The sequence below is a fragment of the Lynx canadensis genome, chromosome C1 (assembly GCF_007474595.2).
Source record: "Lynx canadensis isolate LIC74 chromosome C1, mLynCan4.pri.v2, whole genome shotgun sequence".
Lineage (NCBI taxonomy): Eukaryota > Metazoa > Chordata > Mammalia > Carnivora > Felidae > Lynx > Lynx canadensis.
In genome coordinates, this window is record NC_044310.1 from 100,752,475 (window position 1) to 100,776,749 (window position 24,275).

Here is a 24,275-nt window from a genome sequence, read left to right on the forward strand (position 1 = left end):
GGGGGGGGGGGTTCAACCTCTTTTGAGCAACATCTGGCTTTACTCCTGAATTACGAGTGGCTGCAGCTTTGTGGTATTTTATAAGCAGAGGTGTTTACAGGAGAGGGAAATATCGAATATGGACATGCCCCCTACCAAAGTATTCTGTGTATTTATGTCAATAGGTGTGAATGCTGAGTATGGGTTACGTAGCAATTATATACTTATTGCATTAAATTTTTAAAATATATATTGTGTACCTTCCTAAATTTCCCCCCTCTGCTTAGCCCTCATTACACTGTTTTTATTAATGTTAAAATATGAGTTTATCCTTGACTGTGAGATTCTGAGGGGTAAAAATAATTGTTGTACTTTAATATTCATGCTACATGGTATGTGAAAACATTAAATCCCACAATAGCCCATGAAGATAAATTTACAAATAATGCAGCATGCACAAACTTTTCATTTTTAAGCAATAATTTTTCTCCTATCACTAAACGAATCAGTGTTGATATTATCTACCGAATCCATAATATCATAGCTTCTAGGTCTAGTGGATTTAGAGCAGAGATACGCCAGGAGAGGCAAATTGATAAAGGACGTGAAGGCCTGCCACCTCGTTTGAATGCAATGCAAATAATAACAGGAAGCTCCATCTGGGTTCAAGTGATGGTGGCAATGAATTACTCATAGGCTGCATGGGTCAAACCAGCTTTATATCAATAATCAAAAATGAAAGGAAATTCTAGTTGCCCTAAGAGAAACTAATAGCAGGAGAAGCTGAGGTCAGGTCAGGAAACTGTGTGCTCTGTGTGAGTCCCAGATTCACTGGTCTGATTTTATCGCCACCGTATTTCACTCATTACAACACTTTCTAGTTTGTTAGCCCAGTCACTTTCTAGTTTGTCTCATAATTATGTCTGACTTTTTAAAATGCCCCCAACAAGGTAGGAAGCTATTTGGTGGTAGCACACTGAGCTCGTGACTTCCTATTCGCATTATGACAATGTTGCCCACAGCAACATGACCTGAGCTAAATAAATATTTGCTGAAAACACAAATGAACTGCTACAGAGCAATATTTTTCGATTAGGGTATCATGGGTAGTATGTGATTTGTGGTTTCATAAAGAGTAAAAGATTAAGCATCGTTATTGGAATGCTTTCTCAAGCTAATTTGTAGATTGGAAGGCAGGAAGGGAAAAGTAGCCCACAGGAGGGCATGTCACCTACCAATGTAAGGTTTAGCGTCATCGTCTTCCCCTCTCCGTTTTAGCTGTGTGGTCTTCTTCACTGCTGTGTTCGCCTCAGGAGGATCCTTTCCCTTCCCTTTGGCAACCTTGGCACTTGAGGACTTCTTCTCCTTGGGAGATTTTGCTTTCCCTTTATCCTTTTCTATCTTGAAACGATCTTCCATTACCTGGAAAAAGAGAATACTTTTTCTCCAAATCATATAGTGTGCAAGCAATGGCTTTTCTACGGTTGGGTTTATTTCATTCAATTGCTTGTTTACTCATTTACTTTTCATGTATTCATTCTTGAAGCAGGATAGTGGCAATCCCAGGTTGGGCCTAGGTTGGGATAAGGCACATCTCCTATGAGGACTGAGGGGTGGGTGCCAGGAGACTGTTTACACAAATGGTCTTCTAGAAGAGAATTCATCCTAAGGGAGAGTCAAGCATGGGCATATAAACTACCACAGTTGTCGGGGGTAAGGCGAGTGGGGGATTCAGAGTACCTCATGATGGCAGTATCTTAGGTTTATCTTGCAGCCTAACCCTGGGGAGTCTCTGTCTGAGTCTTAGAGAGAGGTTGTTTGCTCATTAAAAATAAAACAAAACACGGGGTGCCTAGCGTCTCAGTCAGTTAAGCATCTGGCTTCGGCTCAGGTCATGATCTCACTGTCTGTGGGTTCGCGCCCCAAGTCGGGCTCCGTGCTGACAGTTCAGAGCTGGGAGCCTGCTTCGGATTCTGTGTCTCCCTCTCTCTCTGCCCCTCCCCTGTTTGCGTTCTGTCTCTCTCTGTCTCTCTTATGACTCTCTCTGGGTCATAAGGTGGCCATACGGAAGATCCAGAATATGCTTCTATTGCTTGTTTTCCCCACAATCAACACAATTGGAAACAAAAGAAAATTATTGTAGCAGCATCTGGGCTCTGTATTTTCCTGAGGTTATGAAATCAAATTTGAAAAACTCCATTCTAAAACATTAGAGACAGAAGATATGTTGTTTCGGCGTCCGGCTAACAGAATGTAACACAGAAGGGGAGAGAAGCATTTCTCTACTCCATGTGTCTTCTGGATGTCGAGGGCTCCAGAGAACAGTGTAGCTTTGGCACCAAGAAGAAGCGTCAGAGGTACCTATGGATTCTCCATGCAGGCCTGGGTCCTATAGCTCTACTGGTAGGGAAACTCCCCCTCCTCAGCAGCAGAGGGAAGCATCAGGAAAGGCTGTAGATGTCACTACTAGCCTTGGGTGGAGGCAGCCAGGAGTGCACAAGGTAAGGTGCAGAGGTCTGAAAAGCCCCAGCATTTCATTCTGCACCAGATATAAACTGGTGCATAAAATATGGCGGGGCTTGTCCCCTTGAGCTCCTAGTCTACTGGGGTAGAAAGAGGAAAAAAGCACATACAAAAACAGGTAAAAATATAACAACAAAGTTCCATGACTTTTATGAAGGATAAAACCCAATGTAGTCATAGGCACGCAGTTGGGGAAACCTTTAAGTGGGTGACGGAGGACCTTTCTGAGGAGGTGACATTTGAATGAAGACCTGAAAGATGAGGAGTCTTCCACATGAGAAGCAAGAAAAAGGCAAAGTGGATGCCACAGGTGGGGTTGACAAGTTCGTATTTTATTAAAAATGCAATGGGAAGACCACAGAGAGTTTCAAGTAGAGAAGTACTACGATTCGTCAAGATAGGGAACAGGAAGTCTAGGAAGGGAGTCTCTAGCGATGGTCTAGAAAAGACCTAATAGGGACTTAGATGATAGAGAAGTTGGAGCAAGAAATGGCTTTTACTGGAGGTAAGCAAACTTTTCAGAAAATCACGTTAACTTTGAGATGCCCCGAAATGTCAGGAGGCAGGCAAATACACACATTCTCCTCTGAGAAGAGAGATATGGCTGGAGTCACATGTTTGGATGTGGGTCACATATACATAGTGATGAACTGAATGGAAGACACGAAATGCCCTGGGTGCGAGTTCTTGAGATGTTAGTGGGAAAGTGAGCAGCAGGAGAGTAGGAGGTCCAGGTGTGTATGTATCTATGCCAAGTCAGGAGATGTGTTTGCAATCTGATGGAACGACCCAGTAGAGAGAGAGACACTGCAGATATGGGGGAGGCTAAAGTCTTCGAGGAGGTAAGGTGGGAAAAGATCAAAAGAACATGCCAACTTCCTTTCATAGGAAGAGAGGCAATTTCTCAGTTTAATAAGAGCAAGGAGGGGGTTGGCTGAGTGTGGGTTCAAGAGAGCGAGAGGTCTCGATGGTGCTGAGGGAATGTTTCCGTTTTTTCAGGTGAAGGGTGAGGCATGGTTACTGGCCGAGCACAGGCAGGTAAGAGGTTTTGAACAGAGACTGTAATGTGAGTCGTGTCAGAAACTGGGAGGTCAGGCTGACTGAAGAAATATGGTAGAAATCCCTGCCAGTGTTGAGAGCTTATTGGAAATTTTAAGATTGTTAATTTAAAATGAAACCAGAGCACAAATCAGTGCCCCTGAGTCCAATTAGCTCAGAGGCATTGGCGAGGCTCATGCTGGAGCTCAAACAGCCACACTTGGATGATGGTAAATCCACTGAAGTGAAACACTCCCGTGCAGCTCCTTGGTGGACAGTGAGCCTTGCCCCAGAAAAGTCCTAACTTTGCCATCACAATCTTCCAGAAACTTCCACAACTGCAATTTTAAATAAAATCTCAGGGTGAGCTTTAGAACTGAAAAGAAGAAACTGTTTCAGGTGACATTATTCTAAAGTTCACCCAGAAGACTAAACATTTATACAGTCATGCATCCATTCATTTATCCTGTCATTCCAAACAAATACTGCTGAATACAGAGGAAGTTTAAAACTAGTTTCTTTATCCTTTTCCTGTTAGGAGGGCCCTCTAGCCCTGCTGGCTTTCCTAGGGGTGTTTGGGAGCCTGTGTAATCACATAGTTCCCATCCCAACTCTTTGGCAAGGCTGGAGTTCTATAAGGTAAAGAACTCCCTGAGCCCTTTCTTCTGTAAGGTTTCTTGGTACCCCAGAGAAGGCAGGACTGATCACAACCAAAATTTAAAATAAGCAATAAAGTAGAGAGACCTAGCTGTGTGGTATGATAGGTGCTTTCCAGACATCATCGTCTTTAATTGGTTCTCAAAATGCAGCCTGCAAGATGAGTAATTTTATTCATGTTGTATAAATTAAGACACACAGTTTGCCCTCAGACACTGCTATGGAAGAGACACAAGCCAGTTTAATCTCAAACCCTAAATTCATTTTATTTCTGTGGTCCTGTTAGGCCATAGAGATGGTCTGTCTTTCTACTCTGTCTTTCCAGGGGCTAAATAATACTATTTCCTGGATGCTCTTTTGATTCTCCATAGCTCTCCCTCCCCCACCCCTTCTTCCTGTTGAGTGCTGAAATTATCAATATTTACCTCCTTCCTTTTACAAAAGAATCTAAAAAATACCTATAAATCCTGATTCATTTCTTGAAAAAGCTTTTTTTAATTATAAAAATCATCATTATTGAAACATTTGAAAGAATATAGCGATCTAACAAAAATCACCAGAGAAGATGGGTGAAGGAGATATTTAACACATTCTTTCAAATTAGGTTTATGCGCCATTATAACATCATTGTTATTGTTCTCCCTATACAACTCAGTCTTCTGCATTTTCCTTTATCAATGATGCATCTTCAATTGGTAGAATTTCAAGAAGAATTACTACATAAAGAATTTCCCAAGTAGAGCAACTATGTATGTACTTTCCTGGTGCAGAGACATCATACGGCAGAGGACAAAAGCCAATGGAAGTACCCAGGTTATTCTGGCTTCCAGATCCAGGCAGAGAAATCCTTGGTGGATTTCTGAACATGGTGCCCTACCCAGTCCCTTCTGCTTCCCCATGTCTGACTCTAGCTGTCGTCTACCTACTTTATCCTATATTCCCTCTGTTCCTCACGCCTCCAACCCTCCATACTTGAACTGAACCAGGACAGTCTCTTTGTCCCTGAGATTCTTGACAATGTTGACTGCTCGGGCCGCAGAATTCTACTTTGGTCAAAAAGCAAAATATCCTTTTCTACCAAGCCCCCATCATAGCAAAATCACCTCCTGTCTTCTTCCCTTTTCTTCTATTCTCTCATATCCTGAGTAAGCTCCTCCCCCTATGAGTTTATGCCTTGAGATCCGGGGCTAGGGGGTGGCAGGAAGTGAACCAGATTAGCTGAGCATTCACCAGAGTTGACCCCTTCCTAAATCACAAACTGAAATTTGTCCACACCAACTTTTCTTGCTCGCTTCTGGGTAGTGCAGCTTGCATATTCCCATTCTATGGTCATCTGCACAAAACGTAACTCAAGAGGGAATCCTTGCCAACTCAAGACAAAAACTAGGAGGGGCGTATCCAAAAGTCCCCTCTTTCCACCATGTTTGGGGAAAACATGTTCCCCAGCATATGAAGGAAAGGTCAAGTTCGTTAGAGTCCATTTTCTTTAAAATGCAGTGTGTACAAAAAGCATCTGGATGCCTCCTACTGTGAGAAGGCTGTGGATAGGCACAGAGATTTCTTAACTGGCTAAGCTACATAGCAGATGTGAGGCTCTTGTTTTAGCAACAACCAAAGAACTATTAGCATTTCGCATATTTAGTTGAGTATCAAGTAGCACTTACCCCGTGTCCTCAATCTTGTTATTCTCACTTTTTAAGAGGGAAAAACACAAAACTGTCCCTCTCTCTAACAGGGCAACCTAATTATTTGATGCTTCCAAATATTTTAGATTGTATTTAACTTTCTAAATGACTCTTGATGTCAAGATTCAAATGCCTTCAAATACCGTGACAGGTATTTGTTATGTTATCACAATAAAAGGGAACCAAGTGGTAAAAGTCAGTGGAACTGCTGGTAAATAGCTCTACTTCATCTCATTTTTATAGGTAACAGCACATCTAGATTTGTGTGGTACTTTATGATCTCACATATGCTCTATCGTCAGATTCCCACAATACTATTGTTAGGGATATAGATAAGAAAACATGCTCATGGCAGTTAAGTGACTAAGTCACTCTTATTACGTGGCTTATGAGAAACTAGGTCTGTCTTCTGAATGCTACTTTAGTTCTCTTTCAAGAGATCACCGTCTCACAAGCGATCTATTTTATTGGTTACAGATGATAAGAGAACAATAGGCGGGCTGAAAGAAATCTATGGAGTCAGATACGTTTGAGAGACAGTAGATTAAACAATATTAAACAGATTTATTTTCACAAAACTCCTCTATCTTTAATAAGCTAATGTGCTGTTAAATCTCTAAGAGTTGTGTATAACACACAGTGATTTCCAAGTTCTTTTGACCCGGGGGAGCTTTTTTTTTTTTTTTAATGAAAAACTGGGTCTAAATGGTTCTAGAACTTACTTTGGAAACACAGGTAGTGGGCTTTGAGGCCATATTAATCCATTTATATAAGCCAATGCTAAGGAAATTATCCCAAATATAAAGAGTTCTATACTATAAAGTTGTTCATCACAACATTACTTATTATAAAAATATGGAAATAACTGAAATGTTCAATAGAGGAATGGTTAAGAAAATTATAGTAGTCAATAGAATATCCTACAACCAATAATAGTGATAGATGTGGCTACTGTGGTAATAAGTAAAATTATGATATATTTTAATTTACAACAATTATGTAAAGGAACAAATTCATAGAAAGAAAAAAAAAAGAAACATATCAGAATGTTAACGTTACTTGTAGTAGTGTTATGGCATTATGAACATGTTGTTTTTTCTTTTCTATATTTCCTATATATTCTTTCCCTTCTGCTCTTCTCCCTGCTCCCCTGACAAATAGAAAATATAATGCATGGGGTCGAGTTAGGAGCTTACTTTTCTAGGGAGCTGCTGTTGTGTAGAAGACATAAGTCCAGGAATGTAGTGGGTTTACTTGACCAAATAATGCAATCTTCAGAACCCTGTGGAATGTCCTGGGGTGCCATATTGCCGTTTTCAGAACTGGAATCCACAGAATTGGAACGTGGACATTTTCTATGACTGGTGGCAGTGAGGGAGTGGGTCTGATGTCTACCTGATTGTCTGTCTCTTGCAGGATTCTATGTGATTCAGAGGCATTAACAGTGGATCAGCCGGTGTTGTTCCACCTCAAAATCCAGAAGGGCGGAGAGAGGGGTGAGGATGTTTGGAATAATCTCAGGGAGTTTAGTTCTAAGAGATTTTCCCAGAGACCAGGTCATTTCCGGGCAGTGGGGTGGGGCCAGAAATGAAATCAGAATTCCCTTGGGAATTGGTGGTTGGTGAGCTCTGTGTGGACTTTGTTTCTGGTAAGCATTGTTCCTTTCCTTGGCTTGTTCTCACACTTTACCTCGGGATGTTGTATGTGATGTAATTAGTGGGACCAGATGGTTGTTGGTAGATCACTGAGCAAAGCCATTGCTCCTACAGGGAAATACCTTAGGGCTGGCACTCTTGACTGTGGGCCAAGGGTGCCATTTTGCACAGCTAAGGAGACACATTCGGAAGGTGTCTGTACAGTGGTTAAGAACATAGCGTCAGACAGTTTTGGATTTGAATCCCAGCATCACCTCTGAGTAGCTATTTAACCTGGGGAAAGTTACTTAACTTTTCACACCTTCAGTTTTCCCATCTGCAAATCAAGAATAATACTCCGTACCTCATAAAGTCATTTCAAAGATTAAATGATATAACATGTGTAAAGAGCTTAATATAATGCCAAAGAGTCAATAACGGTAGCTAAATATTATCATTAGCTGTTGTAACTACAGCTGCTCATATTTAAAGTTACTATTCTATTCTAAATATGCGTGTTTCTTTACATTTTTTCCTGAAATCCATAAACAGTTTTCATTAATTAAAAGCATTCCAATGAGGAAAACACTTCTTTCTACAGATCAGTTAGCCGGGGAGTCATTTATTATTTACCCTGAATTGCTGAATTTCGTAGCTCTTTGGATGCAATGGTTTTGTTGGTAGTACCCTCATTTTGATAATCCTGCTTCAAAGAATTCCATCCAGTTAGTGAGGCAAGTTATTCCTTTCCTGAAACCACACGGGTCCCTCTAAACTGAGTTCCTGCTCTTCCTCTGTTTGATTTCTCAAAATAGTTTTTGAAGATTTTAAACACAACTGAATCAAAACTAACCAGCCTGTAATTTCCTGGCATGTCCCTCTGGTCTTTCTTTTAAAACAAAACACACACACACAATGGCATTACGTTGGCTGGTTTCCAGTGTTTGGGGGTTTCAACTGGAGTAAGCTGTAAAACGTCTGTGAAAGTTACCCTAATTTCTCTTCGTGCCTCCTTTGGAGCGGGCTCTGGGTTGTTTGTGGCTTCCTCATAATGGCTTATCAAAGTAGGTGCTTTTAATTTTGAGTTGTTTTAAGAAAAGTCTACCGGTACCATCACTCCATGGTTCTTAACTGCCTTCTCTCCAATTCTAGTTCTCTGGAAAATAAGGCAAGTACTTCTCCTAAGTAGAGAAGCCAGAAAGAGAAAGAATTGTTCTGCTTTTACACAAAAAATATGCTGAAAATATCCAAGAAAATATGGACTGGTTATTTGCATCCACAAATGAAAAGCACAGTTAGAATATATTTGGATCTTTTTCTAAACATATGCAAATTTTCCAAACTAGACTCAGAGGCATAGGAAGACCAGACTTAGTTTGGCCGATTATTTAAATGGTTATTATTGTTTTTTTGTAGTATAGGCATTTTTCATCTTTTTTTGATGATTAAAGGTTTTAGCTGAATTCTTGATATATTTTAAATATATTCACAATAAAGTCTTTTGGTTTTGAATAAATGTTTATCATTAATATAGACACAAAAGTTGGAGTGAAAAAAAAGTAAAAAATGTGAACAATGCTATAATATTCAGATAGATTAAATTAAAACACGGATCGGAATACAAACCCAAATAATTTATTTTAAAATGATAATGAACATTATGATATATGTGTGCCTAGTACATTGTTTCTGTAAAGTTTGTTTCAATAAGTGTTTGTTAAGTTGATGAATTAAAAACAGACTGACAATGACAGATCTAAAAACACAGAATAAATGCTGAGATAATCATCTGTGCAAGGAAGAGTCGTTTCTAAACAGAACTCTCAGATTTTAAGATACAACAAAATCCGATTTAGGGTTAATTGTATAAAAGAGTCTTTCAGAATTTCTGAAATTCTAAAGTTTATTTAGAGAAATACAATATATTTTCTTCATGATATGCAGATTTGGATGTAGCCAACAAGGTGTTTCCAAATAGATCAGAGTTTTCAACTATTTTTTACTTCATTGCCGTTACAAGCAGGCATTTGCTTTTCAGAAATGCCTTCAAAACTGCTCCTTTAAGAAATATCTTCCCTTGTATTATTTTTTATGCTATTAATTAGCCAGCAAGCTTTCTTCAAGAACAAAGCAAACACATGATAAGCATAGCCCATGCTAAAGTGCTAGAAATTATTAAAATCAGTGCAATCTACAATAATGATATTTTTACCGTATTTGGCATCTGGAACCATATTATTCACCACTTACTTTTTTTTCCACCACTTATTTCTAAGAAAAAATTTGGGTTGATTAAAACAGGATCAAATATATAAGGATCTACTTGTTTCACTGGGGAATAAAGGACAGGGACCTAATTATATTAGTTATTTTTGTCCATATCTTCTCCCTAGTATTTTTGGTTAGTTCCCGCTGTGGATATTTTTTTGGCATTCATTTTTAAAAATACAATTCTGAAAATTCAAGATAGGATATACAAAACACAATTTGGGTTGCACAGTTTTCGGCAATATAGTCAGCATTTGAAAGGAAACACCTATGTAGATTTCTTATTGCTGTTAAAAAGCTCCCCTTCTAGGAAATCTCAGAATCTCAGCCTGGGTTCAGGAAAGAGGAAGAAACTGGAAGTCTTTTCTTTTTTGCATTTTTCTCATCCACATCCCACAGCATGGGTCAGTTTTATTTACTTTATACTTATTTTACTTTTCTGCCCAAGTTGCTGGCTGAGAAGCATTAACCTCAATTGTTCTAACTGACTGGTTGGGTGGTAGTGTTGAAATGAATAGAGATTATATCATCCCTCAAACAACTCTGTTCATCTGGCCTTTACCAAGAGTATTTTCTGGAGAGTACTCCATTCCAATCAGTTTTCATCAATTTATTTAGCACTTACTCGTATGGTTGCAACTGAGAGATTTGGGACTGGTGTTTTGGGAACCCAATCTAATGAAGACATCAGATTAGACTATGTAATTGTTGGCTCTTGATTGCTCAGAGTTCTCTGAATGCCTCTATTACATCTATCTATCTATCTATCATCTATCTATCTAAAATTCAAGCCCGCATTCCTTTAGACTTTTGAATTTTCAAACAATAAACTAAGATTATTTGTGCATCTTCAGAATCTCACAGCTGTATTATTACAGTTCACATTTCAAAGAAATGCTGAGGAAAATCACTGCAGAAATATTTTTATATTACTTCTAGCTTTAAAATTTTTTTCTGAGCTGCCAGGATATTCCATTTACTGTTACTTAAAATCCATTAACTGAAAACTAAAGCTTACTCTGTGACAAACGATTGCTGACTTACAATAGTTGGCAAACAAGTAAACTGATCCCCTTTAGCACATTAGGTATATTTGTAGGTGCTGCGGGAAAGCACAGAGAAAACAGAAAGCGCAGAGATTTTCACAGGACTCACAGTCTACTTTTTATAATTCATATTCCCAAGTGACGTTGGAATTTAAAAAGGCAAGAAAAGATGTTTCTATACTAGCTTCAAACTTTCCAGTTTTTCTTCTGCCAAGTCTTAATGACCCCAAGTATTTCTGAAGGCACAAATGACCTGTACATGATGAAAAGAGCTTCAATAGATGGAAAACTAGACCATCACTTGTGTTCCTATGAGTAGAATTTTCCCGGGAACAATGTGTGCCACTCTAATAAGATGTTATATGGGGAATCTGTTTGAAAAACATAAAGCCCTATTCTGCAAATATAAGGTGGCATTATTATTTTCTTTCCTACAATTATCCTGTCAAGCATCCAATTCAAATAGGAAACCTAGGTTTGGGGGTCTTGCAAAGGTGAGAAAGGTATTACTGGAACACATTCCCTCTTCTCTTTCTTCTTCCATGAACTGATTTTGCCTCTTCCACTCAGGGGCATAAAGATACAGCTTACATGTAAATCCATTTCATGTATACATGTGTACACACACACACACACACACACACACACATACCACACGTATGTACAGAAGCGTTCGGCTTTCCAAAAACATCTCAGCATGATTTGGAAAATAAGAAAAACATCTCTTATTCCGAGTAATGATAATAACAAATGGATTTGAACCTAGCATCGTTTTGCTAAAGGTATTTCAAAATATTTTTTTTTCAGATAAAAATATGAATCTTTGGAAAACGCACAGATTGATTTCCATAGGCAAATTAAATGAGAAGTCTACATGTGAAGAAGTAATCAAGCGTATAATGGGGGGGGAGTGATGGATTGCTGCTGAAATGTTCAGATTATTACGAAGGTGCAGATGCAGCCTGCCATTTTAATAGGAACTCCTACTGAATATTAGAGAGAATATTTTAAACGGTTAGACCCTGACTTTGTGGGTTTTTTTTCACATTACATTTACTTCTCCTGACTCTGTCTCACCTTGATTCCCTTCTTTGTTACTAGCATATAAGTAGACTACTCTAAAATCAACCTCAGGCACATGCCCTGATTATTGTCTGATTTTTGCACAAGGGAATTTATTTTTAATGGGTCTGTCTTTGAGAAAATATGATTCCTCCAACAGATCTTTGGATGGACTTTTTCTTAAGTTGTCCAGGCGACAGCTGAATGTGCTAGGTAACATTTAATGGAAGGCTTACGAAGAGAGAAAGTGTCCCTGGAGAAAACGGACTCCATTTTATGCCCTGTTTGCCCTCTTTAGAAGACCCAGCATCATACAGTACCTTCTTTTCGTTTTCCCGTCTCTGCTGGTCCTTAAATTTAATCTGGAGAAGCTGAAATTTCAAGAGTTTCCCTATCAGTGGTAGGGTTAATTTCTCTCCACTGTCCATAATTGCCTTTGCTGCCGTTAACACCTAGGAAGAAACACATTAATGGGAAAAGTGGCATTTTATAACCTTTGGCACAGTCTGTTGGTGACAAAAAGATGAAATGGTGTTTCAGTTTTGCAATATTCATCTTACTGCAAAGGTGCCTCACTGCTGGCCAAAAGAATTAGAGCAAAATACCCCATCGCCATCGAGAGGGGCATTTATCTTCTACTTTACATAAATTGGGTTGTCTGAAAATGCACTTATTTTTCCAATAAGGCAGAGAGTGCTTCCCACAATGCTGCGAGACTCAGACTCCCCAAAAAGGGGTAGAGGAAAGATATGCCAGGGCTCCATTCTGGATGACTGATAGGTCAGTTTCATGCTACAGAAAGTCTATTGTTTGGCGTAGCCGATAGTCCAAGCTGTCAAACTTTGACTTATTACAACATTATGAATTAAATAGGGTTTTATAATAATGGAAATAGCTATGTTAGCAATCTTTTATTTCTTGGTGACCAAATTCAAATGCAAGATAAAGACTGCTTGACGCAGAGGCGCCATATGAACGTTTCTCCCCCGCCCCCTCGCAATTTAATGTTGATCCTGTTGGTATGCAGCCTAATTGGGGTGAAATGAGGTTATTGAGTTTTCTTTGGGTGACGACAGCCACTAGGAACATACAGCTGTATTGTCCAGATGTGTGGCACTGACAGCCTGTTTTATGACTGCGCTTTTTACAGCTTGTTTCCTCTAAATTTCACACAACTCTCTAACATCTGGGCCTTTTCCTTGGAGCCCTATAACCACTTTATTTACTGCAAAAAAATAAAATCATGTAAAATATACCATAAAAAGTTGTTATGTGTTTCTCTTTATTCATGTTGTCTCCCTAATAAAGTTCACCTCTGCCGGAAGCACTGTCACAAAAGTAATCTGGTCAAAGTATTTTTCGACTTTTGTTTTTAGGCAAGCATTAAGATTTATTTATAACCTCGAGATGAATTAGGTGTTACTAAAATGTTCTGACACGTTGCTTTTCTCCCCCCTTTGGAGCAATTACTCCTCGGGGCGCATATGGTGTCAATTTCAGACCCTCTGTCTCAGACAATGACTGCGCGCACGGCATCTCATCGAGCTGCGTCTTGTTTGAGGTTCATACCAGCTCTTGGTCAGGGCTTTCCTGACCGATCCGGTTCCTTATGACTCTCCACTTTGCCAAAGGAAATAGCGGAAAGAAAGGGAGAGGACTATTTTGCTTCTAACTGCAGAAGGCCCTGTGGATTATTCGATGCCAAAACGTAACTGGACCTCTTAGAGACTACATTGGGGTTTCCTGTGTTGCATCGCAGAAGGGGAAGGCCAGGGAAAGGACTCTCTTAAAGCTGCTATTTCTAAAGACCAAAGGAACAGACCAAGTGTCCGAAAGCTTTGTGTGTGTCTAAGCAAACACCCCTCCGTGGAACGGAGTGCTTTGCTTCTGATGGCAGTTCTGGTCCTGCTAACACGATTTAGGGGAAGGGACATGACGGCTGTGATTTCTGGGAGCAGGAAAGCATAAGGGTACACCTGCAGGGCCTCACCATTTAATGATGACCAGATTCAAGAGGGAAGGGAATCCTAAGGGGACAGAAGGTCACACATTTACTGTAAAACGAAAGCTGTCCAATTGGGTCCGGCCCCCAGGATAGATGTATTTGGTTTGAAAGGACATTTTTCAATACCCGTTAAACAGCGTGCTGACAATCAGGCTGTTTTGTGACATCTGGCTCAAAATACACAAATTTGGGTTTTGAAAACTCACAGCAGTCTAGTATGGGGTGTGTTCCCGGTAACACAAGTATAATGACAGCATTGAAGGGAAGTCAACACTGGAATGGGTTACCCCAGAGTGGCGTGGAGTCTCTCTTTCTGATGACCTGTGAAAACAGGATATTTACCTATGTCTGGGATGTTTTGGGTGAAGCCTGCCTGGCGTCATGGTGATGGATGGGATGTCTCTGGAGTTGCTTTCTAATCCCGTGTCTCTATGAGTCTATGACTGTTACCTCACTGTGCTAAAATGTATTCAAAGCACAACAAAAACGTCCCGAGGGAAAGGTATTTTGCAGACCATAAAAGCTATTTCTGGTCCATCTAAAACTGTCTGTACAGAGCTGGTTTTAAAACAAAACTCTGGCATGGCATCAAAATAACATGCTATCCTACTGTGCAACGGGGAGATTAGTGACCAGAAGTGTCACCGGAATTGCCAGGTTCCCGTGTTCTCATGCTGCATGTACATACACACAGTGAAGATGAGGAGTGGCAGGGCGAGGCAGCACTGAGCCCCCCACACTGCCCATGGAGCTTCCTCCCCCAGAACAGCCCCAGGGCACCCCATGCAGAGGCAGACTTCATGCCTACAGGGCAGGGCAGTGCATGTGGCCCCAGGAGCAGTGGCAGGAACCAGCATGCCGGTCCTTCTTTCTGGGGCTGCTCAGAGGGGACTTGACCCCCGCACATGCCATTTTCTGTGGGTGTGTCCCCCCTAAGGGAATGACAGTGCGAATCCTTGGGATAATTAATGAAAATGAAAGTCTCTGCTGAGCTCAAAATCTGAGGCTGGAAATTTTTATGGTATGTGGTCACCCCCCTCCCCAGGAGAGGCAAAGCAGGGAAGATGTTTACAAATTAATTTCTACCGAAAACTCCTTCTTGTCACCCTCCATAACTCACAGTTCTCCCCAATTAGGAGTCAGTGGTTTGGTCTCAGATGAAACACAAACCCGTAGAGGGCCTGTGTTCGATGGATGAGTCTTTGAAGGAAGAAGAAAAAAAACTGCATTTGGAAGGAATGCAAACTTTTCACGGAACATTTCAGAGAGGCTTTCCTTCCTTACCTTACTTGGGGTAATTGAAATAATAATCAAACCTTCAACCTTCCATTATTTAAAGGCTACTTGTCCAGTATCTAGTCAATGTATGTGTATGTATTTGTGTGTGTATTTGTGTGTGTGTGTGTGTGTGTGTGCTGGGGAGGCATGCAGACAAGGGTTGTAGGTATTGGGATGATAAGGGATACGACAGAAAAGGGGAGCAGTGAGCTGGTCGGGGCTGGGGAATATTCAGACAAAAACCGGAGCTTCCAGAATGAGGCAGAACAACAGTCCTAAGTGGGTTAAAACCTGGGTACTCATCAAGCCGAAATACCAAATAAATGAGCCTGGCATGAGTCAGAAACTTAAAAACAAGTCTTATGGGCAAATGAGACTCATTAAAATGGAGGAAAACTGTTGCCAGGCGAGGCCTGTATGTGTCTCCTGGACCTACTCAGGCCAGGTCTCGGGGCCTGCCAGGGCTGCGGCACATCCAGGCCAGCCTTACCAGGGGTGCTCGGTTCTGGGAAAGATGGTGTAAGAGGAAACTTAGCTTGGGAGTGCAGCTGAGGGAAGAAGACACATTTGCATTGAACTGTGTGCAGATCCTATCTGGAGGGTAGATGCCCTTTGTCTGTTAGAAAATTTGAGATTCTGAGCATACCAAGAAATAAAAAAACACTTCCCTCTTTATCACCGACCTGGCTCAGAGACTTATGTCATATTGACTATCTAATGATCTGATCCAACAAAAATATATCAAATGAGCCAAATTCTTCCCTTGCCTGGGGATCAGGCCCACCCACAGACACCAGTGCCCTCCCTTCTCTTCCACACTTCCTCTCCGGGCTTCCTCCCACATTAGTAGTAAGCACAGCATCTGCCGGCACAGGAGTTAGAACTACTTCAGAGGTTCCCATAGAAACCAAGTGTATGCATGTGTACAAGTGTCTACATAGGCGTACGTATAAACACATATGCATACGTGCCTATGTATGTGCACATGTATATATGACAGATGACGGATGGATAGACAGAGAGATAGATAGGTGATAGACACAATTTCATGAGGTCTGCTGCCTGGTTTCCCCGGTAAGCTTACAAGAAGGCACACGGAGCATCTTGAATCATTGCCTAACCTGGTCATGCTCAACGCAGGTGAGTTCTGAGGAAAGGTAAAGATTTTGGATCTGCCATTTCTCCGGGTCGGAGCAGAGGCCACAGAAGAAGGTGGAGGGGAGGGAAAAGTGTGGTTGTGAGGGGTGGAGGAGAGAGGGGAGATGGGAGAGGGTCAGGCAGAGGGAAGACATCCCTCCAGGAACTCCAAGTAGCCACCAGGTCTCCTTAAAAACAATCTTTTGGTTTCAGGTCCCTCCTTGGGGGCCCACGATGTTTGTTAAAGCAGCTGAAATGATGCACCGGTATGACTTCATATTTAACCTATTATTCTGGAGTCAATGACTTAGGGTTTGGAGATGGAAAGACCGCAGCCAACAGGAACACAATCCATTACTTTGACTCGGTCCAGCTAGCACGGGACTGAGCAAACAGGCTTTTGACACGCAGAGGATCCCACTCTGCCGTGTACGTTTTTACACTTTCACTCATTTGGTACCACATCGTTTTCAGTAGCTCATCTCCCTAACGTATGACCGATTAAGTGCAATGGTTCATCATCATGGTCAAAAGTCCAAACAGCACCAGAAGGATGTACACTGAAAAGAAAATGCTTCCTCAACCTGCTCCGCCATTCCCTCTTTCCAGAAGGAAAGCCTTGTGTAACCTTATGTAGTTTCCTGGGCATATAGACACATACATATGGATACCCTTTGTATTTCAATACAAACAGGATCATGCTTTCGTAGGGTCGAGTGGCTTGTATTTTTTTTTTTTTTTTAATTTTAGAGAGCGTGAGCAGAGGAGAGGGGCAGAGGGAGAAGAGAGACAAAAAGAGAGACACAGTCATAAGCAGTCTCCACACTGAGTGCTCCGTGAAGAGCCCGACGCCAGGCTCAGTCTCATGACCATGAGATAATGACCTGAGCCAAAATCAAGAGTCAGAGGCTCAACTGACTGAGCCCCCCAGGTGCCCCAGGTGACTTATATTTTTATATACAAAGTTATAGGACAGCTTTCTGTGCTGACACATATTGCTTATGTATAGATTTTTAAGTTATTTTCATAGTCTCCTCTTATATGGACATTTAGGCATTAATTTTACCACTTTCCTAATGATGGACATTTAAGCAAGTTCAGTTTTTTCTTCTATTACGTGCGATGTGTATTTTAATTTAATTTAATTTTTTATTTCTTTTCAGTGTATTTATTTTTTTAGTAATCTCTACACCCAACATGGGGCTTGAACCCATTACCCTGAGATCCACGGTGGCATGTTCTACGACTAAGCCAGTCAGGCGCCCCCCAATGCATGTGTATTTTAAATATTTATGGCTACTTCCAAGTTGACATTTGGAAACTTTGTAGTATTTTTGTGCCCAACACCACTCTGTGAAGGAATGTGTTTTTTCCCCAACCCCTTCACGGACACCGAGTACTCTCCAACTTTTCTATCTCTGTCTAGCTCAGTGCTGTTAGAACTTTCTGCAATGACGGGAATGTTCCATGTGCTGTAGAGCACAGTGGCCACCAGGCACATGTGGTTATCGAGCACTTGACTATCGCTAGCATGACTGAGGAACCGAACTTTTAATTTTCAATTCTTAGTTATTTTTTAGTTCAAATCCTTCTTGCCACTAAAATAGCCAAGATTTAACTTGGTAACTCACTTTGAAGGAAGTTCATTCATACCAGTGGGTTAGCCGTATTTTAAGATTTTACCCCTTAGTGACAGGATGAAAGGGACTAGACACTGTGAAATAATTTCATGCAGGAAGTCATAGGTGTGGCTGCTTAGAATTTTGGGTGGGGGTGGCTGTTCTTGCTAACCTGAAATCTTGCAATGCCAGAGTCGAACTGAAAGGTAAATACAGTTTCTGTCTTCGTGGTGCTCTGCTTGGAGGCCTGGGGGGACTGATGGCGACACTGGGGTGACCTGACGGGTTTCCCAGGTACCCACCCTTGGGTTTCACTGCTCGGAGCTGCGGTTAGATTCCAGGACTGGGTCATACAGAGGAAAGGATCTAAAGAGCAAATGGAAATCTCCCGCAGATCCGGGTCTGAGGAGCATCAGAGAGGGCGAGTGAATGGGTGAGTGGGGCGCAGAAAGGGTAAGAGGGCAGCTAGGTGCCCTGAGGGAGGAATAAAGGCAACGGAAACTGCCCTGGGAACAAGACCTGGGGCGTGTCTGCGTGTGCGTGTGTGTGCACAAGAGTATGCGTGTTTATGTGCACAGCTGCCTGTGGGGTGATTAAGATCGCGAAGATACTCTGTATCGAAAACCAGGGTCAAAACTGAGATTGTGGAGGTTGAAGAATTACTAAAAAAGAAAAATACTAACACGTTTGTTAGGCATTTGAAAAAGTGATACTATGGACTACTTGCCATTTCTATCTAATTACCCTACAGAACACAAGATATTATGTTTACCGTTAAACACACGTCGGATTAAATATGTAGAACCTATTCGTCAAAGTAGGCTGTGTAACAGCATGTGCCATCTTCAAAATTTGTTGCTTGGGTAGCATCAGTATTTGCTTATGCATTCTGCTTTAATCTTACATGTTATATCTACTGATAACATTAAATAGGAACTATTGCAGTGTGTGCGTGTGCACGTTTGCATGTGTGCGCATATGCACACGCGTGCACGCACGCGCGTGTGTGTGTGTGTATTTTACAAAACTTCCAGCGTTTGGATGGGCCCCATTCTGCATATTTGGTGCAAAGGATGGACGGGCAGGGGGTCTGCAAATGACTCATGGAGGTACCCTCTCATGGGAACATTCCTGCTGGGAATTTTAGCTCCTGTGGCACACGGGCCCCGGAGGTTATAATGATTTGTGTGCACCATGATGAGGAAGCACAGGCCGTGCTTGCGTCCTAGACTTCTCAGATACCACTGGGTGGTCTTGGGCAAGTGAATGAATCCCCCTCAAACCTCAGCTTTTTTTTTTAATGTTTATTTACTTCTGAGAGAGAGAGACAGCACACACAAGCAGGGAAGGGGCAGAGGGAGTGGCACAGAGGATCTGAAGTGAGCTCTGTACTGACAGCAGTGACCCCAATGCGGGGCTCCAACTCATGAACTGCGAGATCACGACCTGAGCCGAAGTACGACACTCAACCCACTGAGCCACCCAGGCCCCCCTAAACCTCAGCTTTTTAATCTGCAGCAAGGTTTCTCAACAGTGGCATGGTTGACATTTTGTGCCAGGTAGTTCTTTGTGGTAGGAGGTTTCCCTGTGCCTTGCAGGATATTTTAGTGCAACCCTGGCCTCCACCCAGTTGTGACAAGCAGAGGTCTCCCCAGACATTGCTAAATGTTCCCTAGAGGGACAGAATTGTCTCTGACTGAGAACCACTGATTTACAGAAACAGAACATAAATAGAATTGATGGGGTGCCTGGGTGGCTCAGTTGGTTAAGGGTCCTACTTCCATATAGGTGGTGATCTCGTGGTCTGTGAGTTTGAGCTCTGTGTCAGGCTCTGTGCTGATAGCTCGGAGCCTGGAGCCTGCCTCAGATTCTGTGTCTCCCTTTCTCTCTGCTCCTCCCCCGCTTACTCTCTGTCTCTCTGTCTCCCTCTCTCTCAAAAAATAAACAGTAAAAAAAAAAATGAAAAAGAACATCAATAGAATTGACTGAAATAACGCATAAGAAGTCTTAGCATGGCGAATGACATATGCAAGGTAAACCCTCACTGAGATTAGCTCTTACTGTTACTATGCTCCTCTCCAGGAAAAAGTTGACATTCTGGAAGGCCTTACAGTCCAGGCTGGGGAAAAAGAGAAAAGGAATGGAGTGAAGTGCGTTTAGGCAGGTAGACAGTGACCTCAATTTATTATCAGCAGGTGATAACCTGGCCTCTCCTTTCATTTAACCCTTTTCTCTGCTCTGACCAAAACAGATCAAGATCCATGTAGGGAAAGCAGAGATAAAAAGAGAAGGTGTGAAACCATACTTTGTTATGGCACGGTGTGTGATGGCAATGGGGGGGGGGGGTTGTGGGGGAAGGGGGGTACGGGCAGAAGGAGGAGGGCTGCTATTCCTAATTTCTCCTAAACTGTGAGCTGGAGGACCCATTCGAAGAGTGCTCTGCAATCCCGCAGTCCCCGTTTCCTGCTCCCTCCATGCCCCCCCTTCCCTCCTTCCCTCTGCATTTACTGAGTGCCAGCTATATTGCAGTCATTGTATTACTTGATCCTCTACACGTCTGGTCTACCCAATCCACATTCTTTAAGTAATGAATAATTTCCAATGAGGCATAATTGGAAAAACAGCTGGAAGGATATGGGTTGCAGGGAGAGGAGGCAACAGAGAGGGACAGAAAAAGAGGAAAGGAAAGGAATAGGAATGGCTGAAACATATTTTCTCACTTTGAGCGGAGGAAAAGAAAATAATCAAGCAATATTAAGCTGTCCATACGTAGGTTTAAAGGTGACGGAAGATGTAGGCTCCGTATGGCTCACACTGCCTGTCCAACGCAAACGGGACGTTGTGAAGGTGCTCAGACCACAGCAGTGAGAAGTTCGTAATGATGATAAATACCCATAGCAGGTGACTCCCAGATCATTTTCAGCTGTCCATAATTAAACTGGTACCCATCTCTCGACAATGTCAGGCTTGTAAAGTAATTCCAGTCATTGGACCCCTTACATCTGTGCTGAAATGAAATAATATTTGGCAGTAACGAGAAGTCACTGAAACTAAATAAACAACCCCTTTCAAGACTACATAAAAGTCGGTAACATAATAACATTTGACAGGGATTAAGACTTCTTTGGGGCTGTAAGGAAGTTTCAGAAGCAGCAATAACAAAATACATGGAAGGTAGAACAGATCTGTGCTTTCACAGGCATGTATAATTTGAAATGGGATGGATTTTCCCAAAGGAGACGCGCATTTCGAACGTCTAATATGCCCATGTCAAAAAGCACAGGACTCTATTTTAGAAGCGTTTGTTGGAATTACTCTTCCAAAGCAGGATAATGCAAAGCTTCCCTCCTTTTTATTACAGAGTGATCGGGTTTTTGTATACCTACAAAATATATAAAGGCACATGAAGCTGAATGTGATAATATATGGAAGAATGATACAGAAAGTTCAGATGTGCCTTAGCTTATGTGTGTATTAGTAACACATGTTTCCATAATCATGGCAATCTTTTTTTTTTTTTTTTTTTTTGTAGATCAAGATCTTTTTCTTGGTCCCATAATGCTCCGAAGTCATTCTTGGTTCTTTCAGCTTGTGATGAAAGCTACAACTGAACAAGCCTACAACGTTTTTGAACCTTTCCTAAGGGAATTAGCTCTCATATCAGGGTTATTGGTGACCAGGGTTTGTCTCCTCTAGGAGCTCGGACGTCAGATCCTTATCCTTACCTAACTCATCTAAACCCCCTCGCAGACCTCACAGAATACGTAGGGATGTAGGCATACAGCAGGTTCACTCATTCAATCAGTGTGGGAATGCTGTCTTCAGAGTTATTTCAAATGTTTTCAGCAACAATTGCAAAGCTGTAGGAATAGATGGCAAGCAGGAGTAGGTTCTCAGCCCAAGGAACATGCAAATGGTCACATTGCACCCACCACGTACAGGTCAAGGATTGTGCTGCACTACATTTTATTTTGAGCTTCAGATATCCCAGCTCATTTAATTCTTGCCTTCTCTTCCAGGTGGGTACTCTTATCACCCCGTTTTATCGATAAAGAAAGGGAGGCCTGGTGATCACGCAGCAAGTGAGTAGTAGAGATGGGATTTGAACCCAGACGATCTTCTTCCAGTCCTGCTCGCCATCACCATATTCTGCGGCCTCACAGTAGGCCTTTTCACCCCTCCGCTGAAGTTCCTGGAGTCCCATCTTAGTGCCTCAGCCTTTCCCCAGTCTCCGCACCCAATCCTCATCTTGGCTGGAGGGATGAAGGGCTTCTTAGCCCAAGGTTTTATGTTTAAATACTCTTGATATCTTATCTAGTGTTTCTTACTAGAAATAGCTGAGCTGCTTTTTTTTTTTCCTGAGACCTAGCGGGGACCTGAGGCTCAGAGTTCTCAGCCCAAATGGCTCTGAGGAGGGGGGGGGCGGAATACACCACCCCAAAATATACCACTTTGGCATGAAGATTATTTTGAGCTCAAAGCGCTTAAAAAACAGCTGGTGCGAGAAGAACATTCTGACCTCCCCTTTTCTTGATTGTGGAAAACAGGAGATAAAAAGCTTCCGTGTGAAAGATGCCATCCCTATACCAGGGGAAATGAAACATTAGCATCATCAAGGATGAGAAGTTGAGACAGAGAATTCTCTACAAACAGGCCTTGTGAAAATAAATGCTCAATTTTCTTTAGCCTCCCTGCACCGTTTCCTTACTTTTTCACATTGCCTCTCTGTTCAGTTGGATATAAAGGCCCACGGGTTTTGCCATTTTTTCGAGATCTTCATTCCCTTATGGGGGCTCCCTTGTCACATAAAACTGATGTACACGTGTATGTTTCTGTCTCCTGCTACTCTGGACAACGCCAATTTAATTGTCAGGCCCAGCTAAAAAGAACTCTAAGAGGGTAAAGGTGGCCAGTGACCTTCCCTCTGGCTCCATCAGCGTCTTGTCCCATAGCCCGAGTCCTGTCGTAGAAAGTCAGAAACTCAGGCTGGCAGCCACCTCCACTTCCTAGCCTCTTCCTCCTTAAATCCTAAGTCCTTCTCCTGAAATCCTGCCCCAGTCTGAGTCCTGCCACTTGAGACCCTGCTAGTCATTGCCAGACCTGCATATCTGGATATGGCTGGTCCCTGGACTTCCTGCGCCCGACACCACAACATTACACGCACGTGTCACTTGCCGTTTGGCTCGGATGCCACCTTCCACCTCCCAGGCTGAAGGTTGCTGGTTGCCCACCCATCATCCCCACTTTCTTCCTGGGAGAATCTGACTTCTTTTCGGGGATTGACTCCTCTCCTATTTGGCCCATGTGCCTCAGGGCAACCACAGCTCCATGGGTGGACCTATTTGTACCGGAAGTAATCCCATCCCCTAGCCCCTGCCCCCCCACCCCCCCACCCCGCCCGGCCCCAGCCCCATCAAGGATTGGTCCAGCATGAGCACACGATCTAGTTAAGGCCAGTGGGATGTGAGGAGTCTTATTCTGGGGCCACCAGATCTGTGATGACAGAGCTTTGGGAAAAGGCTTGAAGAGCAGGTTGCTGTAGCCACCACCCTTCCCCCGCCCCACCCCAGCCACCTCCCGGATGCAGGAAGGGTCAGGGCACTGAGGGGGTGGGGCTGGAGCCTCGGCTGGCCGGCGGATGCTTACCCTGAGGCTTGCCTAGGCTCCTAGTTATACAAGCCGCTACATCCCCTTTGGTTTAAGCCGGTTTTAGTTCTATTTTCTCAAGTCAGAAGTAAGGTGACCAAGCTGCTATGGACATGGTGAGATTCAGACTTTCAAATTAAGAGACCTTAAAAAAAAAACCAAAAAACCCACCAGGGATAATCAAGGTGTGTTTCCCAGCAGCACCCACATCAGCTGGAAACTTGTTAGACGTGCAGATTCGTGGGTTCCACCCCAGAACTACCGAACCCACAACTGCGGGAGGGGCCCCACAGTCTGTTTTAGCAGGCTCTCAGGTGATTTCGAGGAACCACTGCTTCATCCCTGGTTTCTTCTGTGGCCTTTTCATGCCAGTGTCTTTAAGCCACATGTTGGCAGTTTCACCGTTGAGTCCCTTGTTAACTCTCAGTTTGCCTCAGATTTTAATTATTTATTTATTTATTTATTTATTTTTAAATTTTGCACACATGAGAGAGCACTAGTGGAGTAGGGGCAGAGAGGAAGGGAGAGAGAGGATCCCAAGCAGGCTCCATGCTGTCAGCGCAGAGCCCCATGTGGGGCTCGAACTCACAAATCGTGAGATCATGACCTGGGCCGAAACCAAGAGTTGGACACTTAACTGACTGAGCCACCCGGGCGCCCCTTATCTTTATTTATTTATTTATTTATTTATTTATTTA

At 42.5% G+C, this 24,275-nt stretch overlaps 1 protein-coding gene across 1 annotated transcript in view; it reads right to left on the reverse strand.

Annotated features, from left to right (window-relative positions):
- Window positions 1–24,275, reverse strand: part of SPAG17 (sperm associated antigen 17) — a 236,047-nt gene that overhangs the window by 157,826 nt on the left and 53,946 nt on the right. Inside the window, exons 4-5 of the mRNA XM_032594369.1 lie at window positions 12,213–12,344; window positions 1,215–1,401 (exon numbers count right to left, since the gene is read on the reverse strand). Coding sequence (XP_032450260.1) covers window positions 1,215–1,401; window positions 12,213–12,344 — 319 coding nt within the window. The remainder of the gene's footprint in view (window positions 1–1,214; window positions 1,402–12,212; window positions 12,345–24,275) is intronic.